The 17,986-nt window shown below is 36.0% G+C and overlaps 1 protein-coding gene across 29 annotated transcripts in view; it reads right to left on the bottom strand.

Annotated features, from left to right (window-relative positions):
• The window catches only part of RIMS2 (regulating synaptic membrane exocytosis 2), a gene marked incomplete at both ends in the record, with an annotated part of 502,005 nt that overhangs the window by 170,126 nt on the left and 313,893 nt on the right, over positions 1 to 17,986 (bottom strand). For all 29 annotated transcript variants that reach the window (XM_082312737.1, XM_082312730.1, XM_082312752.1 and 26 more), the window contains 2 exons: positions 657 to 773; positions 5,723 to 5,879. In XM_082312737.1, coding sequence (XP_082168863.1) covers positions 657 to 773; positions 5,723 to 5,879 — 274 coding nt within the window. The remainder of the gene's footprint in view (positions 1 to 656; positions 774 to 5,722; positions 5,880 to 17,986) is intronic.

Below are 17,986 nucleotides of genomic sequence, written 5' to 3' on the forward strand. Positions count from 1 at the left end.
GTTGCTACAGCTCTACTCGCTCTTTGGGAAGTTTCATTAGGCAAAACATGAGTCATGGTAAGATGTGCCTCTAAACACAAAGACCCCAATTTCATTCTAACACACATTGCCATAACCATTTTTTTTTCCCCCACAAAAAAGGCTCACAAAGTTGAGAAAAGACAAACACAGTGCTAGAATATACTTTTCTTATATCTGTGAATTGCATTGTATCCAATAGGAGCACTACATTAATACTGAGCTGAAATTATCCATTTTTATGTCTCTTTATTCAGCAGCAAAAATGACCAAAGCTACTGATTGATAGATTTTTTTGAAGATATTCAGGACTTAAAGAATTTATTAATATAGTACATAAAAATATTTTTGTAAAAAAGGACAACTAAGCTACTTGTCTTTTATACCATACAATTTCTCACAGATTTTTCAGATTCCTTCTTGGCAAAGATAGATACACTAACTTGACAGTTCTTTCAGCCTTGTGTGCACTGTATATTTTTTAATGTATATCATGCAACCAGTGGATAAATGAGTAGGGAAATATTAATCTGTGGGATTAGGTAAGTAATTTTGCTATTTAGGGAGCTACCATGCTGAAGTAATTCACACTGATGAGGGTAGGCTACAGCTGTTTCTAATTCCAGTCAGGTATTTACCTCTCTCTGTCCGGGGAGTAGTGGTCATCTATAACACGGTGTCTATCCATTCGGTTCAGGGTATTGTAATGCGCAGGAGTAGATCGAGTCCCTCGTGGTCCCTGATCCACATTCCGACTAAGGATAAAAGACATCAGATTCTGAGTTCTGGGTGTGCCTGGATCACGTCCTCTCACTGGTTTGTACAGACAATTACTAGCAAACATGGCAGTAATGAGATGCGTTATCTGACCTGTCTTTTGTATACTTTTATTCTCACATAATTTATAATTTCAGGGTAAACATTTTTCTCCTATAGAAAAAGGTGCTAAGTCCATGCTAGGGATATGTTTTTTTAATTTTGTTTCTATGTTTCTTTGTTCTGGAAATAAGAGGATAATATATATATTTTTTTTTTAATTAAAAACATTAATTTTAGACAAAATTTCCTTAGTCTTTCCAGACTAGTACCTTCAAGGAAAATTTCCTTTCTAGCTGAAACATACACTGTGAAGAATTTTCCATGAGCTCTTGAGTTTGGCTGTACTATAAAGATGTAAACTGTAGTAAGACACAATGAGGACTTCTGGCTGTTATGGTAGAGTGCAGCCTGCTGAAAACATTGTCATCTGAATTAAACAACAGATGCTTGTTTTGCATTGGAAAGCTTATTCTGTAATCTCACTAGAATAGAATCTGAAGACAGAACTGTTTAATTAGGTGGAAGAGGTACACATAGTGCAGGTTTCGTTAAAGCCAGCAGTGTGTCCAGGTGGCCAAGAAGGCCAATAGCATCCTGGCTTGTATCAGAAATAGTGTGGCCAGCAGGACCAGGGAAGTGGTTGTCCCCCTGTACTCGGCACTGGTGAGGCCACACCTCGAGTACTGTGTTCAGTTTTGGGCCCCTCACTACCAGAAGGACATCGAGGTGCTGCAGCGTGTCCAGAGAAGGGAAACGAGGCTGGTGAAGGGTCTAGAGCACAAGTCTTATGAGGAGCGGCTGAGGGAGCTGGGGTTGTTTAGTCTGGAGAAGAGGAGGCTGAGGGGAGACCTTATCGCTCTCTACAACTGCCTGAAAGGAGGTTGTAGCGAGGTGGGGGTCGGTCTCTTCTCCCTAGTAAGAAGCAATAGGACAAGAGGAAATGGCCTCAAGCTGCACCAGGGCAGGTTTAGGTTGGCTATTAGGAAAAACTTCTTCACTGAAACGGTTGTCAAGCATTGGAACAGGCTGCCCAAGGAAGTGGTTGAGTCCCCATCCCTGGAAGTATTTAAAAGATGTGTAGATGTGGTGCTTAGGGACATGGTTTAGTGGTGGATTTGGCAGTGCTAGGTTAACGGTTGGACTTGATGATCTTAAAGGTCTTTTCCAACCTAAACGATTCTATGATTCTCATCACCTTTACAGTTTTGTACTATTTTAGACCAAAGCTTTGCCTATCAGTTGCTTTACTCAGTTTAACCATTAATACCTACTGATACACACTAACTTCACTTTTTCTGCTCTGTAAAACAAATCCACAAGAACAGGAAGATAGAAAGACAACAGTTAACAGTAATAATTATTGGATAATTAAAACATAATTATTTTGTATAGATTTGAAAATAACAGTTTGCATGCTTCCCTCTACACAATTCAAATTCTAGACTGATAAATTCTTCCACCTCCTGTCTTTTCCTGCAGTCTTCCCTAATGTGGGCTTAATTTTTTTTTTTCTTCCACTTTTATACCATTCAGTTGCTGTGTCCTTCCTTGTCACTTTGTCTGCCTTTTTGGTACCTGTCGTCCTTATCCTTCGTCATTTGCCAGTCCTTGATCAGTGCTAACTTGTATGTCTCTCCTTCACTGCTGCTGCCATGCTGTTGTTTATTTCTGCATATAAGTGCTATGAAGATGTTGCATTACACATAAACTTGTGCCTTCAGTTCTATTTAATTTCTCATGAAGCATTTCTCCACTCTGGCTTTCATGATGCCAAATATAAAGTTTACTCTGGCTAGTGAGCTTTATATTTGGCATCACTTTATATTAAAAGTGAGTGTAATTCTTCTGCCTTCTACTGTACAACTATTTCCTGCAACTTCTTCTCTGTACATGTTTTAACCCCCCTATTTATACCAAAATGATAGAAAATCCAGTATAGCCTTTACCCTGCCAGCCATTGGACTCTTTCATGTATATTTGTACTCTAGAAGGGACATTGACAGGGCTCCTCTGCTGTTGTTTGTTAACTTTTTTACTTTTCCTAACAACCAGTTCTCATTACCCCTTTCCAAATTCTAGTTTCTGTCTGACCCTTTTCCTCAGTGTCTCTCTTTTCAGTCAGGTTTCAAAAAAAAAAAAAAATCTTGGTTTTTTTTTTTGTCTATAGTATTATCGTCTTATTTACTCATCTCTTCTTGTGACTTAAATATTTAAGTTTTCTCAAGCCGTCATTTCTTTGCAAAATTTCCCAAAGATCTGACCTTTGCTGTCTGCCCACACAAAACTCCTGCCTGAACTTTTATTATAAGCCTTAGTCCTGAAAACACAGTACCATCCTGTCTGCTCAAATCACTTTCAATAAGATTGTGTTATTGGTTTATTGTTCTAAAAAAAAATTATTTTCTTTACATTTCTGTATTAAATCAGATTCTGACTTCATGCTGCTTTTTAACATCCTACACAACTGTATTTCTTCTACTTCAAAGTGTTCCTACTACTTCAGTTCTCTTTCACTGTGCTAAGAATGCCTTTGTCAGCCAGATTTACTATTTAAAAGAAAATGACATACTTTCTCCAATGAAACTTGTTCTATAAGAAAAGTTGCTTTCACAACATATGTCTTCACTCCTTTGGAACTTTCTTGCAGTTGACAGAACATGTACGGAGCAACCAGATAACAGGTAAGCAGGTGAAAAGGTGTAATTGCAGGTGCCAATGGTAGAGAATAATGAGTATCCTACTAGATTTACCACACCATTTCAGCCTAGCCACTTTCTATAGTGACTTTCATCTTGCTTTTTCGAATGCACAGTCTTAGAAAAATCTAAACATGACGTCGTTCAGTGCCTGCCACACTCTAAACTCCATTCTGATCTACAGCGAGAATAACAGTCCATTAAATATATTAGTTGAAAACATTACAAGTGCAGAAACAATTTCTTGCCAGCTACTATGTAATGTGGCTTTGGTGGAGTTTATTAACAAAATCCAGTAGAAGGACTGAGGACCGCAAAATGGCTTCTAAAATATAACAGTAATTTGCACTTCTACGGCCCAAGAGCTCCTGCCTGCAGAGGCATCAATCAGTAACTGGGAGATCTCTGGGCATGCAGCATGCTTACTGCAGTTAGAACATGTCTATATCAGCACATATATGACAAACTCAACTAAACATGGTGCAAATGTGGTTAATAGTGCTTATAGTTTTGCCGAGTACACCTGGATTTTCATTAGAGTTAAAAAAGACATTTTTGTAATCCAGGGATTATGCTCCTTTTCTACAAATTCTCAAGTTCTAGCAACCCAATTCTCTGAGCTCGACAAGTCCTCAAAGAAATTATTTGGTGTGTGGGCAGGGAAATATTATGTAAATAATGCATTTGATTGTGACATTGTAGGAAACAGCTGAAATATTTTTATCTATAAATTCAAAATTATGTTTAAAAATTAGCTTTAGGAAAGTCAGGAAGCAAGAAACATTTCATACGTGTGAAGAAATGCAAAACTACAAGAAAATGAAAACAAGGTTTTTCAATGGTGTTGGACAAGTGTTCATTACTAGCCTGGGTAAAAGTTCTGCCCAAAATGCACACAGCATGCACGCACACATAAAAACACAAACACACACCCACCCAAAGAGATTTTGCTCACATGTATGTCTATATCCAAGACAAATAACCTCAGGAGATTTAGCATAGGCAATTACTTAGACTGAAATCAGTATAGTAGAAATCAGAATAGGCCCCTCTGTGTCTACTGTTTATGTCTCATTTAAAGTCAGACTGTATTTACATATAGTTTTAGATTTCAAGTAGAAAATTACAGTTTCTGCCTGTTAGCTGTCTGTGATGATATGGGATAATTTGGGATCCTAATACCTCACTAATGCAAAAGGATATCATTTAGTCTGCATCTGTTAGAGGAAATGGTAAGTAAACACATAAGTAAGAGAATATGAAGTCAAGAGAATTTTAAGCTAACAAAAAGAAAAGAGATAACAGAAAGGAAAGTGGAACACGAGAGAATCAGAATGGCTGTAGAAGAAAGGGATAGACACATATATCTGACAGGAAATATTGGATACCGGACCTTCAGTATTAAATGGGAACTGTGAACATTATGGGCAAAGAAAATAACTTCCCCTTTTATTCCAGCTGAATTACACCAGCTGGAAACCTATCCATGCATAGTGACAAAAATGCTGGAAAACAGACTTCATTCCCCATTACATCTATCCTTCTGCTTCCTCTTAAGAAAGCTCATCCATGCAGGAAAATTCTTAATTCTGGCTTAAACAGTATATTCAATCAAGTAGTAGCCATTATCAAAAATGGCTAGCTTTTGGAAGAAATGTCCTGATCTTTGTTTCACAAGATAGTTACCAGAGGCCTTCTAAGATCAGGAGTTGACATTTTTCAGTATAAAATTGTATGTGTGTCAATTTATTCTTGATGCTTTAAAAGTCTGAATAAGATAGTAGAAAGCAAGCTACTATGGGCAGGAAGTATGGCTCTCGCAGAACCTTAATTCTACACAAACAAAAGGGTTGAAAACAGCCACTGACAAATGAATGCTAAGAAAATGTCAAAACATCACATGTTATAAAACTTGGAACCTTCTAAATAGCTCTTGGAAATGAAAATCTGGAGAAATAATTTTCTTTCCTTAGATTGGAATGTACTGATTTTTGATGAAAAATAAGACAAAATTAGGTGAATTTTTGCACATCAGTATAATGTAAGAAAAAAACATTATTGGTTTTACATAATTTCATAAGATCTAACTAATTCATTGCCATTTTGAAAGACTGGAGATTCTTTCCAGTATTGTTACAGGATCAATACCACTTAAATTTATATACCTGCATAGTTAAATAACAGTTTACCTTTGTGGGGGAGGGACACTGGGAGACCACGATCTAGTCCGTCCTATACTATCTCCACGGTGAGGGGACCCTGATCGAGAGCAATGATTAGATGACATAACTTGTTCTGGCACTGATAGCGTTGAACTTTGAAGATCTCTCCCATTATGTCGATAATCTAAAAAGAAATGCAAATATTCAATGAATCTGAAATTGCACTTTTGAATTTCCTGCCATATCTGTAGTATTTAGAAGCATGATAAAAGATGGAATTTGATCAAGAATGTTATCATGTCTTCTTCTTGGTTTTTGTAGTAAAAAATTCATATGTAAAGTTGATTCCTGTTGTTATCCTTAAGTACAGATATAGTTCCTATAGTTATACTTTAAAAGTATAGAGATAAATTGCCATGCACCAAACTGGGGATTTAAAATAATCAAAATATCCAAATTTACCATTTATTTGTGGTCAATATGATGCATTAAAAATAAAACGAATAAAGCTGACTTTTTTCCTTAGAATAACATAGTAAATTAATTATTGCATTTTTAATTAAAATTCTATTGTAACGATTGTATATAGTATACTTCAAACAGAAATGTCCACAATTAAAAACTCATTCGAAGTTCAGTTTAAAATTTTGGGATAGGAAACAACTATGGAGTTAAATACAGAGTTGGGTTCAAGAAAGATTTGTATTTCAGAAACAATTAAAGTAACAATGACTCAATGACATCAGATTTCACTCATGGTTCTGAACTTAAACAACACAATTCCTTCATAAATATATGAGTTAAGGCCACGCTGACACCTGCTTACATCCTCGACCTCATCTTGAATTGGGATAATAGAAGGCATAAATGGTGTAAGCAAAAGCCTTCCCAGTTACAAGAGCTTAAAAGGTTACCACATGGACATTTTACTTGGCTTTTTAAGAAAAATCTTTTTAAAAAGCTGGATGTATTAAAGTGAATGTCTGCATCTAATTGGAAAAGTTGAATTCACTGTCCTAAGGTACAATATTCTCTGTGAAAAAAAAAAAAAAAAAGATGCCAGATATACAGCAATTTCAAAGAAGTTTCCACAAATTTTATGAGGATCAAATTAATATATGATGATAAGAAATGGAAGAATTGCAAATCTTAATCTGATGATGTTTTGCAGAAATAGGTCTTCAGACAGCTCCTGGTGGCTATGACAACTGATACAACTGACTTTTTGTTCTGAAGACAGTAACCAAGTAAAGAATACTTAGAGAGATCCACCTGGCACTGGAAAAATTCTGGCTCACAAAACTGTAATTCTTTTCCCATGAGAATCTTCTGAGAGTCCAAGAGCATTTGGTCTCCTACTCCAGATTGTTCATAGTTGTCTTCCTGGAAAATGTTTGGTAAGCACCTAAGCAAAACCTCATTAATTCAGTCCATTTTATGGTTCCAAGAACATTCGATACTTCTGACTGAGTATTCATATTCATTGTATGGCCTTAGGACCACTCTAATTCATAAATAACTTCTTCCTCCTATGTTTAGGTGTAAGCTGCTTTGTGTGTGTGTGTGTATGTGTGTACATAAAGAGGAAAAACAGCAGATCATCATTACATTACATTAATATAACGATGTTGAGGATCAGATACTCTCTCCTCACTTCAAAGCAATCAAGTCATGTTACATGTAGTCTCATCTGAGAGTCAGTAATGAACTACAGACTTTTATCACATATATGAAGTACAGTTACTAGCATACACCCTGATAAAGCACATAACGACCACACACAGTTCTGGGTGAAATGACCAAAGGAGAGACAGAAGGAATTTTATCTGTGTCTGAAAGAGGGTGGTGTTCACTAACTAGTAAAGTATAGAAGATGTCTGAATAAGGTTTGTGCAAGTCAGTCTGGAAATCAATAGACTGTGCAATTCTGCAGTTTTTTAACCAAAAGAGAAAGAGCTAAAGTAACAGCTGAAAGTTCAATAATGTTAAAATGAAAAATGTAACAAAGCAATAACAAATTTCTTACTTAAGCAAATCCATGAGATATTCGCCAGTTTTATACACTAAACAAATATTGTCCTCAATACAAAAATAATGCACAAAGAACTACTTATTGATAAAACCAGCATTTCTGGAGAAAGCAGGGAAAGAACATACAAGTCGGGAAAATGAAAGAGGATCATTTTGCACGTTCTTTGAAGACTTTGGTCAAAATGTCACCAAAAGAAAAATTCTACAGGTGAGAAACAGGCAATCAAGGGAATACAAGAGACCTGTAAGGAGCACTGCAGGCTACTATCTGCTACCCCAGAGAGCAAAAGAGCTATAATCAATTCTGAGAGTTAAGACCACAAGCGAGAGCTCTGCAGACTGTTTTGGGGTAGACTAGAAGTTATTTTCTCTATTCTTAAGTGTTATTTTTCATATTCTACTGATTTTAATTTATGGTGTATATCACTAAGACAAGCAGCTGACTGATTAAAAGGCATTGTGTACAGAGTAAGAAATCTACTGAAACAACCAGTGGTTATTACACTATGATACCATACCATATACTGCAACAAAACAATACCCCAAATCCATATTTTCTGCAGAGAAGACCAACTGGAATTGGTATAATTTAGAAAGGTTTTTTTTCTTTTTACTATGACAATAGGTGATTAATTGCACACAGCATCCTTACAATGCAAACCACATCTTTTCTAATTTCACAGTGAACAACTTACTCCTACAATGTTTAATATTTTCATTTAAAAAATGAAAAATCTGGAAAATGGCTTATCAGTTATTTTTGCTGATTATATTAATTGAAAAGTATTGTGAATAGCAACAAGGAATAAACAACTTGTAAAGATAGTCTTAAAGTGGCAGAAAGGTTTTAATCTTTAAAAGACAAGTTGATACATTTGGGGAAAATAGAAAATTATCTCCAGGAAGGCATAATCTGAAAACACATTGTATTGGGGTTTTGTGGCAAGGTTTTGGTAGTGGGGGGCTACAGGGGTGGCTTCTGTGAGAATCTGCTGGAAGCTTCCCCTATATCCCATAGAGCCAATGCCAGCCGGCTCCAAGATGGACCTGCCGCTGGCCAAGGCCGAGCCCATCAGTGACGGTGGTAGTGCCTCTGGGATAACATATTTCAGAAGGGGGAAAAAACAGCCTGCAGAACAGAAACTGCAGCTGAAGAGAGGAGTGAGAATATGTGAGATGAACAACTCTGCAGACACCCAGGTCAGTGAAGAAAGAGTGGGTGCCAGAGCAGAGATTCCCCTGCAGCCCGTGGTGAAGCCCATGGTGAGGCAGGCTGTCCCCCTGCAGCCCATGGAGGTCCATGGTGGAGCAGATATCCACCTGCAGCCTGTGGAGGACCCCATGCCAGAGCAGGTGGATGCCCAAAGGAGGCTGTGACCCCGTGGGAAGCCTGCGCTGGAGCAGGCTCCTGGCAAGACCAGTGGCCCTGCGGAGACAGGAGACCAGGCTGGAGCAGGTTTCCTGGCAAGACTTGTGACCCCACAGGGGACCCATGCTGGAGCAGTTCCTGAAGAACTGCAGCCCATGGGGAGGACTCACGCTGGAGCAGTTCATGGAGGACTGTCTCCTGTGGGAGGGACCCCATGCTGGAGCAGGGGCAGAGTGTGAGGAGTCCTCCCCCTGAGGAGGAAGGAGCAGCAGAGACAACGTGTGATGAACTGACTGCAACCCCCATTCCCCGTCCCCCTGTGCCTTTGGAAGGAGGAGGTAGAGAAATCGGGAGTGAAGTTGAGCCTGGGAAGAAGGGAGGGGTGGGGGGAAGGTGTTTTAAGATTTAGTTTCCGTTTTTCATTACCCTACTCTGATTTGATTGGTAATAAATTACACTGATTTCCCCAAGTCGAGTCTGTTTTGCCTGTGACAGTAATTGGTGAATGATCTCTCCCTGCCCTTATCTCAACTCACGAGCCTTTTGCTGTATTTTCTCTCCCCTGTCCAGCTGAGGAGGGGGAGTGATAGAGTGGCTTTGGTGGGCACCTGGCATCCAGCCAGGGTCAACCCAGCACAGATATAAGTGAATAGTAACTTATTATGAACTTATATATAATGAAATAAAAAACATGATTTACTGTACAAGTATACATAACAGAATATTGTCTATTATTATCCTAATAATCCATATCTACAGATATAAAAACCATAGAGATGGTTCTTAGTATTCTGCATATGCAGGAAGCATTTGTAGCATGTGGAGATGAAAAACACAATGATGAGCAGTAATATGAAGAAATGGGAAAATCCTTAAAAAAAAACCCCTAACATTTCAATCAGCAGTTTTATACCATATTTGGTATGTACAGACACCAAAGTACAAGGGGAATGAGCGACAGCATAAGGTATTCTACCTGAATGAACATAGTGAAGGGCAAGGAATTCAATTAACAAAACAGAAACAAAGACCTACTCTGCCTAAAAAATTCCTAGAAGTGAGAACTAGTAAATCAAAATAATTAAATTTATTAAATCTGTATACATAAACAAATTAATTACTTTGAAACAAAAAGCCTCCTCCAGCTCTAACTTGTTATTGTAGTTGACCACTTGCACATTATTGTTGCAATAAATCAAAATATATGACTATCTAATTAAATTGTCGAGTATAATCCTGATCAAAAAATGTTTTATATTAAATTGGAAGCAGACATGCAATGCTTTCTGCTAACTAACACCGGTAGTGCGTCCTTCTAACAATTTCAAAAGGCAGAAACTATCAGCACTCCTAATAATTTTGCATCAACAAAACTAGACATGACAAGCTGTGTTCGAAGAAACAGATTAATATTCACTATGCTTTTTTTGCTAGAAAATAAACTTTAAAATTTATAATTAATTCACTCAAAACAAAAACTACTATATTTACAAACTTCCCTTTTGCAAACAGGTCACACATTGAAAAGCAGCAGTTTCAGTAGGACAACCCACTAACATGAGTTAATTCCAAAGTCATCCTTCAGTTTTGTAGAGTTAATGTAGCTCTCTGCCTTATTTCACACTATGTATTTTCACTAGCTAGGAGTCAAAGCAACATAGAATGCCATCTAATACTGAAAATAACCATATCAGATTTCCACAGAACAGAACTTTATGTGAACATCTCTAGAATTTAATAATTTTATTCAATAAAAATGTCCATTCTATAAAGTTGCAATACCAGAAAATATTAAAATGTGGAGAGAAAGGAGTTTAGGGGTAGATCCAGTAAGGTTCTTAGGTTTCTTGATTATAGTCGTTCTCATTCCAACACTTTACAGCCAGAACAAAATCAAAGCTGTAAAGGAAAATATTTAAACTCTATGAATGCATGAGGAAAATCAGGTATTTCAGAAAAATTATCAAAAAACCTACATGTTATTAACACAGTCATGTAGACACAGCTCACAGAAGATGCCATGTTTTGAACTTCGTTGCCAAAATCAAGGATGCAAGGAGGATGCTTCCACCCACTCAGGATCCAAAGCCCTGCATTTTCTCCCGACACAATGTATCTTACAGTATTTTTTAAAAGAATTGAATAGGGATAAGGTGAAAACTGTTTTTTTCATTTCCTGGGAATCTAAGAAAACTGCTAGACTTATGTGGGAGCTAGCTGACTAGTCACTCAGACTATGCCAGTTCTGAGAAACACATTCAGAGAAAAAAGTATTATCATGTACAAAATTTTCAGACCCAAAAGATAAGAGCTTAGCAAGCTTCTTGGTCAGTTTTGGGTGTAAGCAAGTCTGCCTAAAGCCAGCTTTGGCAGATCAAATAGTTCAGAGTTACAACATCGGTCTTGAAGGCACTTGGTCCCAGTATATCACAGTTTAATGATTCATTGGTCTTCAAGTCTTTACGTTTATTTAAAAATAAGCTTTCCTTATTTATAATAGTAGAGAAATTTTTGAAGCATTAGCTTTTTATTTAAAATGTCATTGGTTTATTGTTTTATTTACTGATTTATTTTTACACTAAATGCAGATTTCCAAGCTTCAGGGCCAGTGTAATATTTATTTTACATTCTGAACCTAGAGATCAGAATAGTATAGTTAAAAGCATACTTAATTATATCTTTTCTTTTTTAGCATGACCACTACTGTTCCAGAATGAAACAGTTGTCCGTGCTTGAATCACAGAGACAGCACATGTTGTGTGCCCAGCCAGTGGGACACACCATATGCCACCTATGCACTGATTTTTTTTCTTCAGCTGAAACCAAATGAAAAAGATGGCACATACTAGACTCTACCTTGAGACTTCAACTGGTATGAAATTTCAACTCAAAATTTACAAAGTATAAGAAACCACCTTGGATACAGTGGGATACAGTAGGAATATAAAAAGTACCTAAAAAATTGTTTAAGAATGACCTTCACAAGATGAAGTATATTGAGATTCTGCTGATACCAAAATAATTGATTCAATCATCTTTCACTTGTTTATTCTTTCATTGAATTTCAACGGCTTTTGTTGCAATTACTATTTATCAAATAGAATACTTCTGTATATAGGAAATTTGTGCCTTTCATTGTCACATGAGCTTCAGAGGAAAGACAAGCAATCTGTGATTACCCTGCAGCCACAAGAGATGCAGAGAGAGGAATGGGCCAGCTCCTCAGTTACAAAGTTTCAGGAAGATGACAGTAACACAAAGCTCACATGGGAGGCTTAACAACATGCCTAGCACCAATCCTTACACCCCAGAAGTGGCCAACACTGCAATATATATTTTTAGCAATCAACGCTGGAGTTTTCTAAACTCCAAACAGACTTTAAAGCTACTATTGATGATTGATTGACCATTGGATATGAAGTGGTAACTTTGGTACTCCTAAATTGAGAACTTTATTCTCTCTAGAACGTGACTGGCTTTGCTTGCCCAGGAGTCGAAAAATTTATGTCTCTCTCAAGACAGGTGACATTCCAGAAGTTTTGGTGACATTCTTGATTGAAAAAGGTATGATTTAACTTCCAATTTCAAAAACACCCCATGTCCTGGAAATAAGGTTAGAGAAAGTAAGTAAAAATATTTTCTTGTGGAAAGAAATTCTAGACGGTAAAACCAGGTCATAAGTGCAACTTGACCAAGGAGCTGCTATTGAGCAAAGCAGATAGTTATTTATAGCAGTAGTAAAAATAGGATAAACATTGGAATCTGCTTGCAGCTATAAATATTAAGTCATTACCATAGAATCAAAGGCTCTGTAACTATGGCAAGCCTCTTAAATCAACGTACAGAGCACGCAGAACCTGATAATCAGTACAGAGATAATCAGCGATAAACAACTGTGAGCTGCAGACACTTAAAAGATGGGCACATGACAAAGATATCTGCAACGCCACCACCTTCTTCTTTTCATGGGAGGGTTTCATTAAAAACTATGACACACCTCAAATGAGGGAGTTTTACAAGTCACACTAAATATAGCTTCCTCTGAGCTGAAGTTTTATCTGTTTTAAGAGAGAATATTAATACCTTTGACTTAACGTATTTGTCCACACAGTATGGCTGTACTGTGCTAATATTATTCTATGCAGGGTACGTGTTCAGTAAATACTAATATTAACAAATTGTTATCAAATTCTGCAGCTTGCAGGCACAAAATTACAGAAAATCACAAACCTCCAAATATGAGGTTCACATCAACAGCACTAAAATAACCCCCCAAAAAAAGTACTAATGAAGCTTTTAATTTAGATATCTTGCTGCTTGATTGACTTGAAAGAAACTCTTTGTATGAAAATTGTTCTAGAAAAGCAATATTAGAATTGCCATTCATCACAGGCAAAATAATTGACTTGTTTCAGACACTGATGCTAAGTGGCGTTTTCTCCACTTTAACATCTGTACTTGATTGAGGCATCAAGCTTTCTTTTTATCAGATATTTAATTTTTAACACTCACTGTGGTTAGGCTTAGAACAAGCACTAATTAAAAACAATTATATAATCAAATTGCCAGAAATGCTTAACATACCAAGATTTCACACATGGGCACTTTGGAAACAGTTCAGTTCTTTTATACAAATGTGCTCAGCTTCTATGGTGATTTGAACATCTAAATGCAGAATTTGGGTGTCCTCTGAAAAAGTGCTGACAGTAACTCATCAAATAAATTGAATTATTAATATCTGAATACTCTATAAATTGAAGATACATTATGTATGGGTTTGGGGTTGGGTTTTTTTGCATCAAAATATTATTCTACAAATACAGGAAGAATGAATATATAATGAAAGGAATCAGAAAACATTACAGTAGATTACTTGCCACAGAGTAACTCAGTTCCTACAGAGGTGTTTTTAGCTCTACTGCACTAATGTTTCATATGGGCCCATTACACTTGAGACAATTCTTTTGATCATTAACGTGTATGAAGAGCATTCCCACACAGTAATAAATCAGAGCTTATTGAGTTTTCAGTGCTGTCCCTACACTCAGTATAAATATAGAACATATATATTTATATATATAAATTTATACATATAAATTTTATAACATACAAAGCTTGAAAAGAACACAGTTAATATACATATAATGTTTCTTCTTATTTAAGTACTCATCCATGTATATTTTCTGCTGCCCAGAAAGTCCCTCAAATTAGCCTCCTCTTGACACTGTCGACTGGAATTTATCAGTCCTTTCACGAAGCATTTCCTTCTTAGAAGTGCTCAGCACATTTGTAACTCATCCCAACTAAGCTTTCCCTTATGTGAGAAGTATCCATCAAGAGAGTCTCTGATAGGAATGCAACTTCCTTGCAGCTTTCCATTATCCATTAGATGCCTTTGTCACTCTAGATATTAGGACTGTAGTGGAACATGAACTAACACGCTGAGTTCATATTTGCTTAACTTTATTCAAAGAAGACAATGCTACTGATAATTACTGGTAATCTGAAAATAAAACTTGAATTTAATTACATCTTTACTTTCAAAGTAGAGTGATACAGCTTATATTTAAAAATATAAAACTAGTTTTTAAAAAGTGTATTAATTGAGAGAATTTGGATGTTTGAAGAGAAAGATGTTTTTTCAGCTGAGGAAATGATACTAAAGATTTTTTTTTTAAATAGTGAAAGTATTAGTATACTTCACCTTTGATACATTAAAAATGAAACTACAAATACAAGGAAAAGCTTGAAGAATGATAATAAAAATTCCTGTGTTAAGAACTGTAGGCATAAAGTTGTAAATAATGTACACCTCATTTGTTTAAAAGCAAGGAAAATGGTTAAAGACCCCTTGACCTAAGGGGTCAGCATAAGGACAATTTTAACATTGCTTGAATTTCACTTCCAATTTTGGAGGGAATTTTCAAGACACATAGACACTAAGCTATTTTTTACTCAAGGAAAAACCCACAAAAGAACAGATTTTAGAGCAGGGGAATGGATATCAACATATAATAACAGAAAAAGCTTGTCAATATTTATATCAGTAGTTATTTATATCAGTATCAATATTTATATCAGTAGTTACTGGGCTGTTGGGGCACTACAGACTCCCATTTAGGGCTAGCTGGTGATCTACAATGAAATCCTTTATTTTAGTAGGGGTAGAAGTCATCCACTCTATGTAGTAATGCTGTAAGATGTCTTTCAATAGGCAGTTGATTTCAAGCTCTAACCAAAGTATTTGTGTGTTCTGTATCTGCTTTGAGCAGCAGTCATCAACAGGATCCAGGTATGAAAATTCAGTTCATATTACCAGCAAGTAGAGAGAAGGACTTTTGTTTCCTCTGCAGGGAAGGCTGCAACATGACAATGAAAGAATTCTTTTGAACAAAGAACTCCTCAGGTGTTTTGAGAAATGAAGCAAAAATGAATAATTGCTTTTCATTCTCCTTCAAAAAGAGAATAATTTTTGTAAGTTCAATAAGAATTTCTTTACTGGTTGTTACTGTTTTTTCTAATCTGCTTGGCTCTAACTATCCTCTGAATAAATATCTTATTTGTATTCTTATTTGCTCCTGAAACATCTTGCTATCTTTTGCATAATGAGAAAAACTTATCACTATAAATGTTTTTCTTCTCAAGGTTGGAGACCGCATTCTTTTACTTGGAAAAGCTCTTCTCTACAGAGACTTGCAATGCAGTTTATGCAGAATTCACTGCCTTACATTCTTCCAGGATTCATCTGTTGAAACATATCTCAGATTACAAGTGTTTCGTAAAATGATGTAGCGCAGATGAGATATTGGTGTAGAACTGAATTTTAAACATTAATATCTTACTTAAACATCAGTGATAAGTGAGACTTTTTATGATTAAATGATCTTGACAAGACACGTCTCTGTTCATAAAGTCAGACTCAGTAGGGTACTTGTACTCAGTAGGTTACAGCAGTTCGACATACACTATGATGAAGTACCTGGGAAGAAAACTATTTACAAATTATAGTCCATACTCATTGAACTTCGTTAACTGTAATGCCCATTCAACTTTGGTCAATAGAAAGAAAAAAAAAAACAACACCCTACTTTTCATTGAATTGTATTTAGTATTATGACAATTGTATTTAGTATTATGACAATTTAAATGGTGTTTTGTAAAGTGCTCAGGTTTTTTTCCAAAATCAATATAAAAATACTGTATTGCTTTTATCAATAAACACATAAGAACATTCTAAGGGGCACATGAAGATGCTGATGTGCTCCCACGCAGAACTGCTGATGACAGACAACTTTATGAGGGCCAAAGTTTATTGTTCAGGACAGCAAAACAAATGCTTTAAATGGTTTGAAGGCTATGTACAAACAATCTAAAAGACAAAACCAGAGCTTCTAGTGCCTCTCCTTCTGCTATCCTGTGCTAAGATTAAATCCAGCAGAGATGAGATATAATAGAGATTCTGTTCTAGTGGTTTTGATCCCAAGATGAAATGAATGTATATTGTATATGAAGAGAGCTATTTTTAAATCTTGTCAAAAATCACTTTTGCATACTTGTTTAAATACATAATATGTTATAACCCTTTCTGACAGTAGCTGGTGTAGAATACATATAGAGCCAGAAAAAAAGATGTTGAAGTTTTTCAATTGGTTTATCGTTATTTTCTTAAAAGCATTTCCTGTTGACAGAAACAACACTCTCTTTTATAAGACTGAAGTTCATTAAGTTTGTCTAACCAGGATAAGATCCAAGCCACCAGAAGTGATAGCTTTTATGAATAATTTTTCCAAGACATGTTTGAACTTTTTGTAAAAATTAAAGAAAAGAATAGTATGGGAAATAGACATAATTTAAGCATTTTATCATCAGGAAATTAAAAATTAGTGGATCAAAAGTACCACAGCAGTGACAAACAGCAACTTGCAGATATATTAAAAACAGATGATGCAAGGAACTGTAGCTTATAAAGTTCCCTCTGTTTCAGCAAATATGGTCTAACACAATCTTGCTTACAGATGTACATCAAGAAAGATCTTCCATTGTTGGATTTCTACCTATCACCAGCTCATCCAAAGATTAAGTCAATTGACCTTATGGGACCAATACCAGAGAAGCTATATAGAAAGGTGTCGTGGAGAAAGAGAAAATCTCCGCTTTGATCAGGAACATGGAGAAGCCAGACAGCATATATCTTTCAATGACTCTAAATAAATACATAATGAGATCAAGGAAGGTCCACGGATATCATAGAATCATAGAATCACAGAATCATGAAATCACAGAATCATAGAATCATAGAATGGTTTGGGTTGGAAATGACCTTTAAATGTCATCTAGTCCACTGTTTTGAATAAAAGTAAATTAAAGAGGAACCAAAAGAGAATTCTTCCTCTTCTTAAAGGCTTCCGGAGTTTAGTTCACAGGTGCAATACTTTGAATAAGCATTAATTTTATAGAAAGGATCACTGAGAGTACCCGACAGATGTTAGCAAACATACTTGATATGATACAGTATTTATACGGCAGAAGGAAAGAGAGCAAAGTGAAGCATCATGTTAAATAAAACCTGAAAATACAAAATGAAAGAACTGGGGTAAGTAAAAAAGAAACAAAACAAAGAGAGACAAATGGCTTCATGCAAAGAAGGCATATATTTAAACCAAGATTGTGATGAGTCTGCAAATGAATAGAAGAACCATAAACGAGAGAAGGATGTGGATGATAAGACAAGGATAAATTAAAAGACTTGTAAACATAGTGACAGCAGCACAAAAAAGAAAGGCAATAAATAAATATTTCAAAACCAAAAGAACATCAAACTTTCCCACCCATACAGCCAGTCTGAATTAAAATGCAACTAAGGTGTAGAATTGTCAGCAGAAATCCAAAAG

The sequence above is a fragment of the Platalea leucorodia genome, assembly GCF_965183815.1.
Source record: "Platalea leucorodia genome assembly, chromosome: 1".
NCBI classification, from domain to species: Eukaryota; Metazoa; Chordata; class Aves; order Pelecaniformes; family Threskiornithidae; genus Platalea; species Platalea leucorodia.